Here is a 21,400-nt window from a genome sequence, read left to right on the forward strand (position 1 = left end):
AATGCTTCAACGGTGGTCATTAAATCCCCATTGTGGTCATTAAATCCCCATTGTTTCCTCTCGTGTGGCCCATTTCAGTTTTGGATACACTAAAGTTTTTTGTAACGGGTCCCAAAATAAGCTCAAAAACGGATGGACGGAGTGGCTTTCTCACAAACATCGCAGTGGGCCCCACTCAGTATCCTTGCGCAGGAACTTCTTTCGCAGGAGCTTCAACTCGGCACTTGGCGCCTTAGCACGGTGATTGCACCGGTCGCCGGATATCTGACCCACCGTCAACAATCAGATTTAAGTAATGCACACTCACTATTCAAACCCCTTGTCACTCGGGGTTGCAGGCGTATCCGGCACGTCGTGCATTTCCGCCACCTCTTCCACCGGCGGCAAAAGGTTTGCTGTGGGGTCGTATTGCTGAAGCACCAACACCGATGCCCTTGTAGAGAACTCCGACGACGCAAGGAAGCACCCGACAGGACCTAGCTCTGGGCAGTCGGTCCCGTCTATTAGGGGATCGACCGGCGGCATCCGTCCCGCCAGGCAGAGATTGCACCGGTTCATCGTCTTCACAACAGTTACAATGTCTTCAGTACTTCCAACTTCTTTCTCCTCAAAAGATATCGATTCGTTGTCTACGGCTGTCTTACTCAGAAACTCGGCAATGCACTCATCATCTGCCGTCCTCTCGTCCGCTTCCATGCTAATCCCGATGTTCTCGCCGTTGCTGCCCATCAGAGACTTCCCAGCCACAGCCACGAACCTAAGGACGGTGAGCTGGATCCCTGGGTGCTCGGCGATTCGGGCCCCATAGGCAAGGGCCTCACGGTCATCACGGCCGCCGAAGAAGAGGGCGACTGCGGTGAACGAGACATCACTGGCGGAAATCTGGGTTGTGCCGCCGAGGCCACGGTCAATGAGGATCCCGACGGAACATGGGGCATTGCGAAGAACAAGCTGGTTGACCTGGTGAAAGCTGTGGCCGAGGGACTCCATGGCACCATCAAGGCGCTGGTGCTTGTGGAACGGGAGGAGGATGATGGCAGCTCGCTTCTGTTCAGCACTGGTACAGATGTCCTCATGGATAGAGGAGAGGTGGGAAATGGCAATCATGGGGCGAATGGTGACGTGGCTGAGCTGCTGGTAAGCCTTGAAGGCGACGACCATGTCATCTGTATCGGGGCGCTTCTTGTTCCAGAAAGGAAGGCCGTTGCGGCGGGCTTTGTTGACCATGTTGATGGCGGAGGGGCGCTCGGAGAGTTTCATGAGGTGCATTGCGTAGATGATGAGGCCGCGGCTTCTGGTCCCACGAGATGACTCGAGGAGGTTGATCATGGTGGGAATGTTGCGAGTGCTGTGGAAGCAGGCTAGGATTCGGAGTTCTGTGATGGGGTTGCTTCGCTGGATGGTGCGGTGCTTGTGAGCGGAGTGGCGCCTTGCCGGCTTGTATATGACCGTTACGATCGGTGTAGTGATGAATGTGGTGAAGAGCGCCATCAGGACTAAGATAGCAAATGCCTGGTCGTTCAAAACCTGTAACAGAGATCGAGCGAGTGAGTCGGGTCATTACAGTGAGTTTGGTCATTGGTGTGTAATTGCCGAGTTCAACAGGTGAGTCAGATCATTGAATCAGGTGACAGAAATTTCCTATAAGGGGCTGTTTGATTTTTAATTTTCCTGGTAAATACACAGATTTACCTAATTATTACTTACCACACCTGGTTGAAAGGCGCCAGGATTTAAGTTTCGAAAATGGGTCCATACAACGTTGGTATTACTGGTTTAAATACGTGGGCCCCACCATGATATTTATAAGTTCTCCCTACCCTACGCCCTTTTAAAAAATATATTTTTAAGACATGAACTCAGAAACGAGGAAAATCAAAAGCTCGAACCACACTTTAGGAAACCATGGTCATTAAAACGTCAGGGAAGTACGCGGGACATTTCTTTCGTAAATCCTACGGATGGACCCGCCGTTAAATAAAAAAATAAATAAAAAAGAAGTGAGACAAACCACTTAGTGCAAGGGTCCATATGAATGGTTGGTGCATCTGCTTACCAGTAGAAGACAAGTGTACCAATGAACCGTAAACAACTGCTCTGCTCTCATTTATATGAATTCAATGCCTAATAGATGTTATCCTCGGTCAGAGGCTCCTAATACTCGGGCCTGATAACAAGATGTTATCCTCGGCCCGAGGCACCTAACACCCGGTTTGGCACCCTGAATTGGATTTGGTGGTAAATGGTTTTATTTTAAATCCAAATAGCTACTTTGGCAAGGAAAATGGATTCAAAAGTAGTTTAAAAATACCCTTTTCGTGTATTTAGAAATCTAAAAGTTGTTATTATTCCACGTAGTCTAAAAGAAATACCTTTTTTGCCACCTTCGATATGAGAGTGACAAATATAACAAAATTGTATTTAGGCTACTAATTCCCTGGATACATGCCACATTAGTGATATTCCAAGATAATCTAAGAATCCAACTACACCAAAATTATATCAATAAAATGATTTGAACCATCCAAAAATTGGATATCTAAACGTCTGGTTAGAAAACATTTGCATCTGTGGCCTAATCAAGGCTTGAAATTTACTCTTTTTTAGGCAAAGTACATATTTTAATAAGATTATTAAAATTATTTCATTAAATCTCTCTCTCTCTCTCTCTCTCTCTCTCACACACACATATATTTGAGATATAAAGGCCCATTTAGTTAATCAAATCTAAATCCTATAAAATATATCATTGAATTTAAATATCCTCTGAATAGAAGCTTCTAAGTAAAAGATTTGAATTCCAATGCATTATAAGGTTTCATAATCACCTTAATTTCAATGATTACGTATAGTTGTAAGTTTTATTCCACTATATTACAAATTCAAGCTCCCGAAGGGCCTGGGATGACTTTTTCAACGTTTCAATATTCACAATGGCTTCGAATGTTTGACTCCAGATTCCTTCGTTACTTCTGCATCATTTTAAAAATGGTGGTGACTCATCACGTACAGCTATCCCAGCCATCTAAATGATGGATCTTACTCTAGATTGAGGTAAAATCAAAGGAATAAAGGTTTCTTATCTATTCAATTAATGTAAGTCAGATGTCTAATTAAAAGTAAAATACTGACTAGTCCGAGTTCAACGGGAGAAATCAGATGGTTGATATTATCTACTAACTGCAATTATTCAGTTTTGCTCCTCTCTATTTGGGCCAGCCATTTTGACGGTTTGAATTTCCGGACATCTGGCCATGTGATCGCTTGAAGAGTCACCACCATTTTGGAGCGGTGCAAAACTAACACAGAAGTCCACAACTTGATTCGAGGAATCCAAAAATAGAAACTAAGATCACTCAGGAGAATGGTGTATTGTACGTGGGCACTAAAATTCTACACATGTCGGGAAATTAAATAAAAATCAACCGGTAAAAATATCGATCCCACTTTAGATGTATCATAGGCCAAAATTTATAGCTCCTTGATTGTATAACCGTCGGATTGCTCGATAATAACCAGATGGTTAGAATGAAAAGTATCCAACGGTCCAATTTCAGGGGAAAAAAGTGTCTACGGATCAGAGGGTTGTATTGTTTCAACAATCTGATTTTGGGATTATGATGACCTCTGCAGACGTGTAAAATTTACGAGTGCATGTATATCAAGATCACAGGCTGCTAGAGTATGAAATAAATGGGTAAAATGGGGAAAAAAATATCTTTGTCGATGTGAACTTCCACTGCACAATAATAGAGTCTTGTCCCCTGCTTTCACGTGACTATCGCTTTTCCAAAATGTGATGCGATGTGACCCTCACCGGTAAAATGGAAATTGTGTCTTGAAAAATGAACTAAATTAATAAGCCTACTTATATAGATAAGTTGAACGATCCTAACATCTGATACGTGGACACTTTCTGGTTGAAATTGGGCCATTGGATATCTTTCATTTTTAACCGTTCAATAAATGTCCACAAGTCCTATAGCAAAAGTTAATAAATTATTTTAAAATTCTTAGGATTCATAATTTGGGCTTGTCACACGAAAAAGGCTGCCATAAGTCTAATTTTAATTGGAGAAGTGATGGGAAGAAGGTGTATTGAGACACCTATATACATGACCCACTGCATGAACGGTGCAGATCCACGGCCCAATCTGTGACGTGTCTGATTAAAGTGGGCGTCCTTCATAAATTATACCTTAAACACCGAAAGAGGCTGGCAGATGAAAGCTGTTTTAAGCTGCGGAGATGCTTTCATCAACCTTTCTTTTTTATTAGCCAAAAATAATAAATAAATAAATAAAGTCCTCCCCTTTTTAAACGTCAAACTTCTGTGGAAACCAAACAAAACCTTCTATCATTTTCAAGTAACCGCGTTATCTATGTAGTTTTTTCCACAGCCTTTAGTTTCAATTTTTTTTTAGATCGGACGTAAAAAGAAGTCGCAATCGACCGGTAGTGGGGAGCTGTCCATCAGCCAGTGGACCCACCCACCATCAGTGGTCGGAGAACCAGCACACGGATTGCCGACTGAGTACTCTCTGCAGCCCACCATGATACATGTATCTTATCCATGACATCCACCTGTTTTTTCAGCTCATTCTAGCCCATAAGCCCAAAATTGAAGCATATACAAAGCTTAAGTGGACCACATCACACGAAACAGTGGGAATTGAAGACTTACGGTTGAAAATTTCTTGGGACCTTGACTTTTAAATCAAGTTACTATTTGTGTTTTACTCTCATTATTGTCTGTGTAACCTTATGAACATGTTAGATGACAAATAAACGTTACAGTGGGCCTTAAAAAGGTTTTAAAGGTGAACATGGTTATCCCAATTCTGTCCTATGATGAAAAACAGGTGGACGGGGTGGTTAAGACACATACATCACAGTTTGTCTATTTAGTCAGCATGCAAGGCATAACCACTTCCGTAACCCACGCAACGCGAATTGCATGGATTAGGTACTAAGTAACTTGTTACGTTGCATGAAACTATATAAGCTCTATGGGGCCACTATAATGTATGCATTTTATTCACCTGTTAATTCATTTTATCAGCTATTTTTAACAAATGAACTTAAAATTGAAGCATATCCAAAGCTAAAGTAGAATACCATGGAATGACATATATTTAACGACATTTGCTAAAACCTTCTTAGGGACCAAAGAGATGTTTTTTTCTCATCAAATCTCTTACTCTTAAGAGTTTCAACACCTGGTCAAGGGTTTAAGTACCCATAGGTGGTGAAATCCCATTGTGGCTTGAGTGTACGGCGGTGCGTGTGTATGTAAATAAATAAATAAAGGCAAAACACAAACACCAGCTTGATGCAAAACTCATGTGGCCATTCTCATTATTTCCTATGATAAAATGAGCTGTAAAAGTGGATGGAGGTGTGGACAAAACACGGACATCACGGTGGACCCATACAGTTTACTTTAGCACGAATCCACGTCCGTATCCGATGGGCTAACCATGGACGACGATTGGACACCTCGGCTGGTGAAACATGACTTCTAAAATAAAAGGCTCCCCGCAAAGACCAAAGGTTCAAACAACGGCTAGATTCTCGCATGGATAGTGGGTGACATTGACACATTGTCCTACATCTACTAGAAGAAAAAAACTTCTCACCCACTGCCCAGCTGTCGTCAAAGACAAAAGATGAGAAAACCTCTGGCAGAATGATACGCAGCCACTTAGAATTACATGCGTGGCATACAGATAGTAAAGTTAAACCGTCCAAATCATGGAACTAGTGTAGGTTTATTGTAAATGAAAATAGTAAGGTTTTCTGATTCTCTGATCATCGGTTCAGTGGACATTTTTACTGTACAGTTAGGAATGAAAAATATCCCAACGTCCAATTTCCACGAAATAGTGTACATAAATCGGATTGTTCATGTGTCACTGCGTATCAAGCGTCACGCGCCGCCCGCGTGAGTATAACTCAAGAAATGAGACTAACACGTGTTTCTCCATTTCGACCGGGGATCATATGATACACGTCGTCTGCATGTTGTCAATACATGCACGCGTTTTCAATTCTTATATGTGGGTCCCATTTTTCCCTGATCCAATCTATTCGTTTGTTTACTGCACAGAGGATAAACTTTTAGTCAAAATTCTCCAAGGAGTGGACCATTTTCAGTAGCGTGGACAGTTGTTTTTTTTTTTTTTTTCTCTTCATAAACATTTATTTGTAGGCCATACATAGACGGTTAATATTATCGTATTAATCCATCTACGATGGATCATAACAGATCAGTGATCTGTTTTAGGGAAACGTGTGTCCTACTCGCGACAATATAATATACCTAAATGTTGTGCAAAAGTGCCCGGCATGGATATTATCATTACTCGGGACTTTGACCGTGCTAGCATCGTTCAAAGTTCGAACATTTTAATAGAAATTTCGAAGGTAGCCTTCTTTCTTACGGGTCATGATGAGTTTTTTGCAGACAAAATTGCCTTTGCTCTCGGTTTGGTAGGAAGTTGATGGTTTTACTTTTTGCAGTAAATAAGAAATTAATTTGTATTTAATGATGAGAAAGTGACACGGATGCAAGCTTAATTTTAGTATGGGCGAGGCCCAACTGCCTAAATTGATATATATAATTCATGTCATTAATTCTTTTCGTCATGTCATTTTAGGGATAATGTTCAAACATTAATACGACCGAGAACTTATGTGAGTCACAGGATAAAAATTAATGGTGATAATGGCACCCATTGTTGAACCTGTTCTAACCATATTTGTTAGAAGTGGACATTGTTTAAATTTAGACTTTTTGAACCTCACGACAAACAGTCCGATAAGATAGATCACCCTATTATGGGCTTCAACTCCTATTATTTAAAAATAATTAAGGACAGAGGTGTTTTGATGGAAAAAATTTTCGAGGCTTGCCCGAGGGATACCTTGGAATATTTGGAAGTTGGAGTCTATTATAAGAATTTGACCATACACAACAATGCCGGTACCGACAAAATCCCTAATTACTCCCGTTTTCTTTACTTTCCCAATCAAAATGGAAAGGTTGCCATTGACGGCTAATCGAACTCGAGCGAACACAATTGCAAGTTTTCGAGATCCAAGCCGTTCATCATAGGGAGTCCCTCTTTGCAGGTGCCTTGTCTCGAAGATCACACCCCTTATCCTCCTTAGATAGGCGGTTAAGAAGAACCGACCGACTGTATGGCCCATATTCTAGCCGAATCAGTCTTTCAGTTTCAAGATTAAGGGATTCTACACGATGGGATCCCACCAATGAGAGGATTGAATCTTCCACACGCATGCAAAGTTTAAACACGTGCGAGGGGAGTGAAATCCCTCCGAAAATGAAATCAGTTGTTGGAAACTTACTTTTCTGTCCTTGCCGATATTGAGGACGATAAGCTCCACCAGTCCCTTCGTATTCATGAGGAAGGCCAGCGCCAACGCCTCCCGTTTCGGTATCTTGCATGCCAACGAAATCAGCAGTGTCCCAACGATCTTCCCAAAACAAGCAGTCGAGATGACGAGTGCCAGCAAACCCCACGACTGGGCCCCACTTATGGTAGCTACGTTGGTCTTCAGCCCACTAGAGACGAAGTAGAGCGGCAGGAAGAGGCCCGAAACAAGATCTTCGATCTTCTCTATCAGACTGCCAGCAAACGGACCGTCCTTGGGCACCACGAGGCCGACGATGAACGCACCGAAGAGCGCATGGATGCCGATCGTGTCGGTGACGAAACCGGCTGCGAGCACGACCGACAGCGTTATGCAAATGTATAACTCATTGACGGGCTCCCCGTGTGGCGATTGCCGTGCTAAGAATCCAAGCGCCGGGCGGATGACGAAGATGGCGAAAGCGACGAACGCGAGGCCGGAGAGGAGCACCCATACGGGGACTAGAGGAGAGCTGTGGGTGCCCGAGAGGGAGACGGCGACGGCGAGGAGGATCCAGGCGGCGACGTCATTTACAGCGGCGGCGGACATGGCCATCCGGCCGACGTCGGTGGTGAGGAGCTTGAGCTCGGCGAGGATGCGGGCAAGGACGGGGAATGCGGTGATGGAGAGGGCAACGCCCATGAAGACTAGGAAAGGGCCGGCGTTGACGCCTTTGGAGATGGTACGACGGAGGACGACGGAGGTGCCGATGCCCATTACGAAGGGGAGGGTGATGCCGGCGACAGCGATACCGAGGGCCTTCTTGCCAGTTCGGCGGATTGCGTGGATGTCGAGCTCGATGCCGACGAGGAAGAGGAAGAAGAGGAGGCCGATGTTGGCGAGGGTGTCCAGCACAGTCAGACTGCGGCTCGGGAAGACCGTGTGTAGGAACCGCTCGCTGCGGCCTAGCGCTGATGGGCCCAGCAGTATCCCGCCCTGCGTGCATTAGCTCACGTAATTCAGATTGAAATTCTCTCAGAGATGTAAACAGAAGGATGAAAAGATTCCGATGAAGTCAGGGAATATTCGTCCTCCCCTTTAACATAAAACTCTTGGAATTGAAGGACTTAAATAATAATAATAATAAATAAATAAATAAAATCGAGGAGAAGTAGTGTTTAGAGAGAGAGAGAGAGTGAGAGAGAGAGAGAGAGAGTTACAATAATCTCAGCAATGACTCTGGGCTGCCTAAGCGGCTTTAGGAAGAAAGCCAACGTCCTGGTGAAAACGACGACCAAACATATCTGTAGGATCGCCAACGGCAGCGAATAATCGAGTGGATTGTCACCTTGCCACGAACCATTCGACGTCGCCTTCATCGGCGGCGGGCACACATTCGTGGCGTTACTCGCCATTCTTCTACTGTATCAATCAAAATCCACAAGATCAAACCTCAAAATTCAGTCCATATAATCAGACATCAATAGAGAGAGTGTGTGTGAGAGAGAGAGGGATATTTTGTAAGTGAATCTTGCGATTATTACCTCTCTGCAATATGTATTGAACAGCTCAAAAGGAAGCCAAGTCCTTCTCCAACCAAATCCCCAATCTCTAATAAGGAAGCCCAACTCCTTCTCCAACCCGAATCCCCAATCTCTAATTTTAGAGGCTTCTCCAACCCAATCTACCCAATCTCTAAATTTAAAATTTAGAGGCGATTTATTGGTAGCAACGGACGGAAATATTCCAATTTCCCGTCTCTTTTTCTTCTCCTTTGCTGCTGCGAGGGATAAGATGGTGTCTGGTGAGTCTTTCGCAACGCATTGATATTTATAGCGAGTAAGGATCCTCTGTTTGGACGAGGATTAGATACTAACAGGATAAGTGGCTAGACTTGCTACTGAAGTGACGTCACCAAGTTATGTGAGGCCCACCATGATGTATGTATTGTATTTATACTGTCCATCTATTTGGAGACATCATTTTAAGTCATGAAACAAAGAATGAGTCAGATCCAAATCTGTAGTGGACCCACCGTAGAAAACAGTGGGGAGAGAGACATCCACCGTTGAAACCTTCCAAACGCCTACTATGATGTTTATCTGAGATTCAACCTGTTTATAAGTTAATACAGACATGAAATAAGAGAAAAAACAAATTTTAACTTGGCTGAAAACTTTTGTAGCCCTTAGAAATTTGTAACGGTGGGCGTTGCTCTCTCCACTATTTTTTATGGTGGGGTTCACTCAAGTTTTGTATTTAAATCATTCAACACATACATTATGATGGGTCCTATAAAACTTGGTGACATCACTTTAGGGGCGAGTGTGGCTACTCAACCTGTCGGTAACTAATCCATCCCCTTTTTTGCGCGTCAAGCATGACTTTCCTCCTTCCCTCGCTACTCAACCTGTCAGTATCTAACCCGCGTACCCTCTGTTTGCGTCAAGCGGGACTTTCCTCCTTCCCTACATCGTCATTCCTCGTGGCAAATGCAATGTGTTAAAATACCGTCTGATTATATTGTAACAACTACGACTTTTCTGCTTCGACAGAAACAGAGCATCCGGACTCATTTTTATAGCGGATGCGGATTTCCCGCCGAAAGCCTTTCGCATGAAGTTCCTTCACGGGTGGGGCCCACCCACGTAATTGTTGGAAATCAACCCGGTCATCTGTTTTTCGAGCTCAGGCTATCATACCAAAAACGAAGTGGATCAAAAACTCAAGTAAGTCATACGAGAGGAAACAGTGGGAATTTAATGACAACCGTTGAAACATTCTCGTGACCATAAAAGCCCTGTGTCAGGCTAAATTTTTTGTATTTTCACTTAATCCCAGTCGTAATGACATTATAGACGGTTTCGATGGCATATAAACATCAAGGTGGAGCCCAGAAAGATTTCAATGTAGGTATTTCTTTCTCAATGTTCCCTCTCGTGTGGCCCACTTGATTTTTTCATCCCTTCGAAATTTTTTTATCTCATGTTCTAAAATGAGCTCGCCAAACAGATGAACGTAATAGATTTCCCACAAACATGGTAGTGGACCCCACCCAGCATACTTGGGCACGAACTCCGTGTGAAAGGCCTTCTCGTTACATCCGCGTCCATTTATATCCCGCCCCATCATTGCTGCTGCCGTGGAGTAATCAGAACTCGCTGAGTTTTACAATAAATTATTGATAAAGCCACTGCCGTACTATAAGCTAAGAATGATTAGAAACGAGGAAAAAATGACGCGGTTTGATACACCCACCGGCCAGACCATCCATTTTTCAATCTCATGCATGAGTTAAAAAAAATGAGGCGATCTAAATCGCAAGTAAACTAGACACTCTAGGAAAACAGCAGTGATTAAAGGTCTGCCATTAAAAACTCCCTAAAACCCATTACACACTGTAATGTTTATTTGCCATTTGCCATCCAACCCGTTGACAAGGTCATATGTATCTGAATGAGGGAAAATACTAAAATCAGCTTTATCTATAAATTTTGTGGTGCTAAAAAAATGTTCAACGATGAACCTTTAATACCCATTGTTTCTTATAGTGTGGTTAACATATTTATTTTCCTAATTTTTTAGAAAATTTTTTAAAATGAGCTGGAAAACTGGATGGACAGAGAGAATAAGGCACATACATCATGATACATCATGATGGGCATACGTAACTTTGACACCAGCTAGCCCACCTGGCCAAACAGCTTGAAAAAAAAACCAAAGGCAAGGACGCGGATTGCACGTGCCGACACTGAACTACCGTGGACCGGACGCGGATCGGGTAGTAGGTGGAAGCGGACTGATTGGTGTACACACAGCGATATAGCTTGTGTGTTGTCGTCACCAAGTTCTGTGGTAACATCACGAGGTATGTGTTATATCCAAACCGTCCATCCATTTGGTAAGCTCGTCATAAGTCTTGAACCTAAAAATGAGACAGATCTAAAGATCAAGTAGACCACACTACAAAAAGCAGTGGGGAATTAAACGTCTACCATTGAAATTCTTTTGGGGGCACTGAAATTTGGATCAATGTGATATTTTTTTTCCTCTTCACCCAGGTCTTTGTGACCTTATGAATAGATTTGGATGGAAAATAAACGTTAGTTTGGGCCTTACTAAGGGTGAAAATCATTATCCCTGCTGTTATTTGTAAGCATTTCTGAACTCATGCTCTAGAAGTACCTCGAGAAATGAATGAACGGTGGATGTAATAAATACATCATTTTGGGTGTATGTAACTTTAATCTTCTTTGGACCGTTCGTACTCGGAGCTCGAGGACCGTCAGGCTTCCCACGCACGTACGCACAACAGCTGTATCGCTGATGTGTGGCACCTCAGCCAATCCCCTACCCGGGTACGGAACACCGATTTCTTTCGCAGGAAGTTCCGACGAGGGATGATAGGTGCGGCCAGCTTGATGTTTTTGTGAAATCCTCTGCTTCCATATGTTTTCCGGGATCATTTTAAGACAAGATACAAAAAATTCAGGTGGATCCAAAACTCCATGGGTACATACGAGATGAAACAGTAGGGATTTAATAACCACCATTGAAAATTTTGCATGGCCACAAAAGTTTCATATCATATTAAGTTTTTTGTTTTTTCACTTAATCCCAGTGTGAAAGATCTTATAAACGATTCGAATGGTATATAAACATCAAGGTGGATCTTAGGAAACTTTCAACCGTATGAAAATCTTTACTAAACTTTTTCTTTTATACAGCCGCTTTATTTTTGGATCTACCTGGTTTTTGGTCTCCGTCTTAAAATGTTCCTGAGGAATACCTAGGATACCAGCTTAGGAACTTCAAGCAGGAAGCCGCATCCGTCTCTACCGGACATGGATTTCATCTGAAGGAAGTTCATGTCATAGAATGCTAAGTGGGGCCTATAGTAATGTTGGTTAGAAACTCTTTCCATCTATTTTTCGTATCATTTTAAGATAATAAATTAAAAATCAGGTGATCCAAAACTCAAGGCATACACATGAAAAGAAACAGTGGTGATTTAATTTAATTATAACCACCAATGAAAATTTTGTACGGTCACAAAAGTTTTATAATAGGCTTAAGTTTTATATGATTTCACTTCATCCAAGTGAGAATGACCTTATAAACAGGTCCTTGCTCTTACTCCAGCAGTAGACTCTCAGGAGTTTCAACACTTGGTTGAGGGTTCGAGTACCCATAAGTTGTGGAATCCCACTAAGGTGTGAGTGTCTGGTGGTGTGTGTGCGTGTGTAAATAAAAAAATAAAAAAAAATAACTAAAAAAAAGAGAGTGAAAGAGTGGAAATGACCTTATAAACTGTTGGGGTGGCATATCAACATCAAGGAGGAGCCCGAGAAGGTTTCAACTGTAAGAAACTCTTTTCCTAGTTTTTACTTTTATATGCTCGCCTTGAGTTTTGAGTCTACCTGGTTTGGTATCTCATCTTAAAATGATATGAAAAAACATACGGATGAAGTAGATTTCTCACAAACATTATTATCGGCCTCACCTAGCATCCCAAGCTAGGAACTCCCGTGAAAGCCTTTAGTGGGAAATCCACATAGGTCACCAAGTTGGACACAAGCAGGGTTTTGAAGGGCGCATCATGATGTATGGATTTCCACGTTGTCCATCTATTTTTCTATACCATTTTAATTTAGAAGGCAAAATATATGCAGATCCAATGCTCAAGTAGACCACACCACAGGTGGTAATGTCACCCATATTGTAGGGTCCACTGTGATATTTATTTGCCTTCCAACTCGTTCATTAGGTCGCAAATTATTATTTATTATAATAATTTTATTTATTTATTTTGAGGAGAGGGGGATGAAGAGGTGCAAGTAGACCCACTTGTAGCTTTGTTTATTTGGTGGAAAACAGTATAAGCATTTGAGTGGGCATTACAAAAAGACATGGGCCTCACTTATCATATAACCCTTCTTTACGAACACCCTGATCCATAGCTCAAGTGGCAGACTGAGTGAAGATACCTCGTTTCAACATTGAGATCATGGTATGGAATCCCTTGTGAGGGGCCGTGGCTAATAGTGAAGTGTGAACTGACAGTGGGGGTGTACTAACAAGCTAACTGGAAAAAAAAATAAAAAAAATAAAAATAATAAACTACTATAATAAAAGTGGGCCACCGCAAAAATTTATACCTTACACTCAATGTGACCCAACAACCATTTCCACAGCTAATCAAAGCTCAACTTGAATTCTCCCATATGCGTGCATTGGAATATGCAAGTACGATACTCTAGGGATCAATTAAGCAAATAATAAAGTACTCCATACCTCTCATGTAAACACCGATTTTTCTTCTCTCCTTTATGGGAATATTCCCAATAACGCTAAAACCTTGAGTTTTTCAAATAAAACTTATATATATATATATATATATATATATATATATATATATATATATATATATATATATATATATATATATATATTATTAAAATAATTTTTACAACATGTTTAAAAGACCCCAGCTGTCCATCAGACTGGGCACATTGCTTACACGGTTCACTTCTCAGGTGGCCTATAGCGTCCCAAACAAATATAAAGTTTTTTTTTTTTAAAATAAAAAAAAAGGAAAAAAGAAAAGGAAAAGAAAAGAAAAAGCCATCCGCGTGTTTTGCATGAGACCACTACACAGGAAAGATCCAAACAGTGGCCTACTGAATGTTGGAATATGGAGTTTGAAAAACTATTTAAATATAATAAATTTAAATTGAGAAAAAGAGAAAACTTATTGGTATGGTTTGTCCCCATGGATATTTTGAAACACTAAATTATTTTAAAATAATTTAAAATACAACACTGGAAACTGCGACCTCTTCACACGCATGTGCCATATTGGCATGCGTTCTTGCGTGTGAATAGAAAGGGATTCGCACGCCTGCGACCTCTTCACACTTTTCACTGCTCGTACGTACCACACACTAACCAGCTTGAAACATGTGTGGGCTGCATCTAAAGCAGGCGTAATTTAATTCTCCGTCTGTTGCCTCAACGTATCTTTCTTCATCCATGACAAGCTTTCATTTTCCGGTACGAAGCTCCCGATAAGTCAAAGCCTCGTGTCGGCGCTTGGTTCCAACGCATGCAACAGAAATTAACATAAGTTTGCTAAACCCACAGGCATTCACGCTTTCCATTTGGTCGGTCCGACCTTTAAGATGTTGTCTTCCAAAATGCAGACTCGTCCAGTCATCGGGTGAAACACATTATTAGAAATAGCCGGATAGCTTATAAAACACCCGGCATGTTTCATTCTACCCGACATTTATTTTACCTGATCTTTGAACCTCTCAGTTACATCTGTCCATCCACTGCAGGGCGCATCAGATAGATGGTCCAGATCATCCATCCATGCATCCAAGTAGGCCCATCCACGAATGGGCCAGCATTTGACCCATCAGGGCTAAAGAACATCAGAGTCAGTGGGTATATGCTTCACATATCAAATCATGAAAATCCCATATTACATTTTTAAAATCTTTCTTAAGCTAGCATTGAAACTTTTTCTCATACAAGTAATAATAGATTAGACTTTGTTTGCAAAGCTTTTTTAAAATAGAAAATAAAAAATAACGTAGGATGAGGTATTCCAATTCTTTGATTTCCACTTTCCTTTTCTTTCCATAAAATTGAAGTTCATCTACACACCCAGATCCATAGCTCAACTGGCAGACTGAGTGCAGGTACCTCGTTTCAACAGTTGAGGTCTTGGTATGGATCCCCAGCCGGGGTGGCTAACATGGAGTGTGTGTACTGACATGGGTGTGTACTAACACGCGAACCAAAAATAATAATAATAATGGAAGTTCATCTTATGTTTGGATGTTACATAAATCGTTTGACCTTGTCATAACCTTCTTATTATTAAGTGTATGATTGGTTTTATTGAAAATAGAAAAATAAAATAAAAGGGAGAGCAAAACCCATGTTGGACTGAAAGTATAAGAAGATGAGATAAGGATCGAACGTGGTCTGGTGGACCTTCATTTCTAAATCACCATATGTTACATACATGGTCCGACATTGTCATAAGCTTCTTATTGTTACTTATAGTCAAGTGTATGATCAATTATATTGAAATTAAAAAAAAGAGTAAAACTCATGTGTTGGGGGCCTTGCACAAAACCTTAGGATCTAGCCTCCTGAAACAAACTAGAATTATGGAATAATAAAGCATAGAGCAAAACCGATGTGTTGGGGGCTTTGCACAAAACCTTAGGATCTAGCCTCCCGAAACAAACCAAAATTATGGAATAATAAAGTAATGAACTAAATCAAAACATAAACCACACCACACCAAGGATTTTTTCGTGGAAAACCCTCAAAGAGGTAAAAACCACGAGACCTTGTCCAAATTAACAATCCACTGTAAAACAGAACGTTACAACCAATCACAAGCACATACCGTTTGGATCAAACCTTTTTCACTTACGAAGAGTAGATAAACAATAAGAGAAATAAAGAAGACGGAGAGATCTCACCGATTACGAGGACGTGAAAGCGCTGAGATATGGTAGATCACCTCTACGAGCATAGCCTCCCTTCCACAAGCCTCATCTCTCTCTCTCTCTCTCTCTCTCTCTCTCTCTTTCTCTCTTACATCTTTGATAACTCTAAGCCCTTTAGCAAACCCTTGCAAAGCTTTAGGAAACTCTATAATACCCTGGAATCCACCTCAATCCCGCATACATCCCTTTATATAAGAATAGAAAGAGGTAGAATCAAAATAAGAAATAAAATCTGTATAATCTGCGTTTCCGCAATCGCATCGGCGAAACTCTTCGATGATATCGACAGTCTTTCGATGATAGCCTTTGATATCATCGACAGTCCTTCGATGATATCGAAACAGGACCAAAACTGTCCAGCAACCAAGGATGAAAATTTTTAACAATTATCGATGTCATCGAAGGTCTCTCGATGACAGCCTTCGATATCATCGAAAGTCTATTTATGATATCGGAACAGGACAAAAACTGTCCAACAACCAGCGGTGAAAAATCCGACAATTATCGATGATATCGAAACTGGTTCGATTTCATCGAATCTAACAATGAGGAGAAAATCCCCATCACCATGTTAGATTGAAGTTGATATAGAGCGGCTTGCGGACAGTTTCATGGCCAAGATGGATCAAAAGAGGCCTGATTGCAAGTGAAAGTGATTTGTACCGTCGAAACCTTAAATCGGGTGTATCTCGTAATCCGAAATGAGTTATTCGGCGTACCATATATGATTTTGGGGGTAGGACGAGCTACTTTAGCCACCTAACCTTGCTGTGTCAGGTTGCGCATGCCGAATTTGCAAAATACCATCAAATTGACAGTGGAATTCGTATTTTATTTTTATTTTTACTATTTATAATAAGTTTTAGTTTGAGTACAACTCTTCATCCGTTGGGCTTTAGGAGTTGCGCCCAACATGAAAAGTGTTTAAAATAATTAGGAGAACATCTTGGTTCGGCCAAATAGAACACTTACTATTTTTAGCTGAAAACTATGTGCACTAGTAGACATCACGATGGTCTATAAATAATAAATAAATTACAAATTCTAGGAGTTTAATTTATAGTCTGATTCTGAAACTTCTCCCATGACTTAATATCACTGTTTAAAGGGTTGTGAAATCATTTATTTTCATTCATCAATCAAATTATGAATTTTATAGATTTATTTTCAATTTTCCTTGCTTTTTTCTCGTGGATTCGAGAAGTCTCCATGAGGAGTCCAAAGAAGCTCCATGAATTCGGAGTAATTATCCTTGAGGAAGACGGTGATCAACCTCATCACATTTATCCTTAAGTCAGAAGTATAAGCAGATGGGATAAGGATCGAACAAGGTCTAGCTAGGAAAAGAGAGGGATTGACTTGTTTGATATCCCAATCAAGCATATACTTGGGAGCACGTAATCAGTGCAGAGTTTTCAGCTAATATTGAATCATTGAGGATATTTTAAATGATTCAATTGTTTGAATATGGAAAAAGATATAGAAAAAATTATAAAATTGGACTTTTTTCAAATCTATAATATCTTTTACCGATCCAACAGATACAACCTACCTGGTATTTTAGGACCAACCAGCTGGCATCTCAAGGCCTGTTGCTGGTGTAGGCGTCGTATCATATTAGATTCCCATGGACACACCATCCATCCAAATGACTCTCTCTCTCTCTCTCTCTCTCTCTCTCTCTCTCTCTCTCTCCATTTTACTGCACTTGGATTTTGTGCCTGAAGACTGTGTGAAGAGATTCCGTTGCCCATATTAGTTGAGTAATGTAAGCTATCCAGATCTATCAAATTCATTAACTTTAATGTTATTGGATATCATTTTATTAAATAGGATCCATTTGATTCCTTTGAATATCTGTTATTTTGTCACTGCTAGCTTATGGCATGTGGAAGACCGATCTCTTGGATTGCCCCACCGCCCACGCCTGGTTAGTAATAGCTACCCACGTTTGACCCACCTAGACGGTCTGGTTTTTAATATGACAAATGAACACATGCAACAACTGTTTGTGAAATTTTACAATACATCCTTTCCTATCCCCTGAATATAAGATGGATTTATAGCCATGCAAAATAATTGCTGTACCATATGAAGATCACATTGTTTGAAAATCAAATCCATACACTCATCCGTTGGGACTACTTATTTTCCAGGTGAGACCAACTTAAATGGTGGGTTAGGCTGATTTTCATGCCAGGTGATCTGCATTTTGAGGCCCACCTTTTGCAAGGATTGGATTTCCTACTAACGTAATACATTGCTGGTAAAGAAGAAGCTGTATGTGAAATTTCATGTACAGATGATGCATGTGATCATTTCCGCACGTCAAGGCTCCAAGTTCCATATATCTTTTTATAGTCTAACGCATATAATATAATAATAATAAATAAATAAAAGAGTCACGATGTACAAACGACCGCCGACTTTGTATAATATTTCCATTCCTGACATATTCTCCACTTTGACTGGGACATCTCTCTTTGACTGGTACATATTTTTTCTTACATTTACTAACCAAGTTTCATAATTTGCTCAGGGCCTGTTTGGCCGGGCAAATCCTATGGTATGAGGAGGGATGGGATCAATTTTAAGGTAATGATGGTGGTGTCAGTGGATTGCTGGGAATCCCACCTATGGAGCAATCCCGGACCCTAACCGACGGTCTGATTGGGACGTCCAGGGGATGTAGGTAGTGTTGCAACAAGTTCTAAGGGGGCAGCACATAGTCCAGATTGGGATGACTCACGCGAATGATGGTCTGCTCATTAAACACGCATGTGGATTCCCATCTACACGAATATGCACGTGCAATTATAGAAGATGTCTTTCTATCTGATTGGGAACTCGTCATGTGGTTTAGATTATATTACAACAAAATTGACGGTTCTAACTTTTCTTAAAATTAACCAATTGTTTTATATGCTGTGGCCCACCTGACCTATGAAATGGCCTTATTTTCAAGCCAGAAGATCCAAGTATTATAGACTATCAAATGGAAAACTCAGATCTCTCACACGTTCCCATATCTCTCACGTATGCTGTGTTGATGGTCGGTTCCCCACGCGCACGTGGATTAGAAACCCTGACACGTAAGCGTGCTAGAACGTATTGGCGTGGATTAGAATCCCTCACCTGAAGACTCTCCCTCAGTTGATCCCATGGGACTGTACCGTACCGGGGGATATACCCCAACCCAAACAAGGACGCGGGATGGACGGGTGGGATATTGCAATCCCATCTCTCGTAATACCATGGAATTTGCCCGGCCAAACAGGCCCTTAATCCCTAAGGGCCTGTTTGGGCAGTGGGATTAGAAGGGATTATTTGGGATGGGATTAGAAAAAACATAATTATTACCCATGGCAGGGATTGTCCCCTGTTGCCATGGGATAATATTAATGCCATGCTTTGTTGATAATACAGTGGTACATTGAATGGATATACCCATCATCATTTGAAATTATTGAGAATAACATACATGTGTTATCTAAACCGTTCATTTGTTTTGTAACCTCATTTTATGGCATGGGCCTAAAAATGAGGTAGATCCAAAACTTATGTGGCCCCAAAGAAGTTTTTAACGGTAAGCATTCAATCCCCATTGCTTTCTATGGTGGAGTCCACTTGAGCCTTAGATTTACCTGATTTTTTGGCCCATGCTCTAAAATAATCTCGATAAATGGGTGGACGGTGTAGATATAGCTCACACATTATGGTAGGACCTACACAACTTGCTAGCATTGAGTGATATTAGCACAGGATCCAATGCAATTCCATTTAATGTAATTCCAAGCTTTTCTATTTCTTCCCAAACGTGGAGTGGAATTGGCATGAAACCAGATGAATCCCATCCCATCTAATCCCGTCTAATCCCACCGCCCAAACAGGCCCTAAAGGGTGGTAATGGACTAGGGTTGGCCCTGACCTGGGTATTGGCCTTGGCATGGTTCCCACCAAAGTGTCACAGTCTCGTTAAAAAACCGGATGAGTTTTGGCTAGTAATCCCAACACCAGCTTGGTAGCTGGTGTCAAACCATTGTGGTCCCCACTATGATATATGTGTTTTATCCATGTTGTCCATCCATTTTGCCAGGTTATTTTGGAACATGAGCCCAAAAAATGAGGCAGATACAAATCTTTGGTGGACCACACCACAAGAAACTGTAGGGATTGAATGCTTACCGTTGAAAACTTTTTTAAGGCCTAAGAAATTTTGGATCAAGCTGATATTTGTATTTTCCCTTCATCCAGGTCTGTGCGACCTTATCAACAATTCGGATGCCAAATAAACATTACAGTGGGCCCTAGGAAGTTTTTAACAGTGGGCGTTCAGTCGACACTGTTTTCCAGTGGTGTGGTCAACTTGAGATTTTGATTTGGCTCATTTTTTGGCTCATGCCCTAAAGTGAGCTGGAAAAATGGATGGACCGCGTGAATAAAACACATACAATATGGTGGGGCCCACAGCGGTTTAAGATCAGCTAGTTGGCTGGGGTTGGGATCACTAGCCAACGTTGTTGAAACCATAGTTGGCCAAACAGTCCCACCGGCGAGCCATCAAGGACCTCTTAATCCTATTCCAAGGGATGCTACAACAAATTAAGCACTGCAGAGATTAGGGCTATTGATATGGTAAAGTAATATTTGGGATCATACCCTAAAATGATATTGCAAAATGAATAGACGGTATATATATAAAACATTACACAATTAAAGACTAGAATTGGAAGTGTGTATATATATATATATATATATATATATATATATATATATATATATATATATATATAGGAGAGCCAGTAATTGACTAACCTTGACTATTTCCTATTTGGACTTTATCATTATATGAGGAAGTTGATATCTACACCCTCCTTTGTTGATTTGCTTACACCCATTCTCTGGTTCAGTGACGCAGGGATGAACATGATGAGGATAACTACTCCGAATCCACGGAGCTTCTCTGGACTCCTCACAGAGACTTCTCGAATCCACGAGGAAAGAAACCAGAAAATAGAAATAAATTCTAAGAAATTCGAAATTGATTAATTGATGAATAAAAACGAGTTCACAACCCTTTAAATAGGGGTACCAAGCAATGGAAAAGAAATCAGAATCAAACTACAACTCAAACTCCTAGAATCTGCGACTTACTATAAATAGTAAACTTACTATTTATAGATGGTTGTGATGTCTACTAGTGCGCAAGGTTTTCGGCCAAAAATAGTAAGTGTCCTAATTAGCTTCACCAAACCGTTCTCCTAATTATTCTAAGCTCCTTTCACGTTGGGCGCAACTCCTAAAGCCCGACATAAGAAGAGTTATAATTAAAGTAAAACTTACTATTTATAGTAAAAACGAAATTAAAACAAGGAAACGACCTTCTGTTAAGGGTCAAATATTACATATCAGACCCCAGTTTTTGCCTGGATTTACAAATATAGTACTGTTTAACGGCTCAATTTAATTGTGTTTTTGTTGCAGGGCGTATT

The 21,400-nt window shown here is 41.0% G+C and overlaps 1 protein-coding gene across 2 annotated transcripts; it reads right to left on the reverse strand.

The window, feature by feature from the left end:
* Positions 1–241: 241 nt before the first annotated feature.
* On the reverse strand, positions 242–9,153 carry LOC131224816 (cation/H(+) antiporter 19-like). Of its 2 annotated transcripts, none has more exons than XM_058220219.1 (4): positions 8,922–9,153; positions 8,598–8,796; positions 7,372–8,373; positions 242–1,527 (listed from the first exon to the last, which is right to left on the reverse strand). In XM_058220219.1, the coding sequence occupies exons 2-4, from the start codon at positions 8,790–8,792 to the stop codon at positions 307–309; spliced, it is 2,418 nt and encodes an 805-aa protein (XP_058076202.1). In that variant the 5' UTR covers positions 8,793–8,796; positions 8,922–9,153; the 3' UTR covers positions 242–306. The 2 variants fall into 2 exon arrangements, with proteins under 2 accessions (XP_058076202.1, XP_058076201.1); XM_058220218.1 differs by having other exon boundaries at positions 8,598–8,799.
* Positions 9,154–21,400: the final 12,247 nt, after the last annotated feature.

This window comes from Magnolia sinica, chromosome 14 (assembly GCF_029962835.1).
Source record: "Magnolia sinica isolate HGM2019 chromosome 14, MsV1, whole genome shotgun sequence".
In the NCBI taxonomy this organism is placed as follows: domain Eukaryota; kingdom Viridiplantae; phylum Streptophyta; class Magnoliopsida; order Magnoliales; family Magnoliaceae; genus Magnolia; species Magnolia sinica.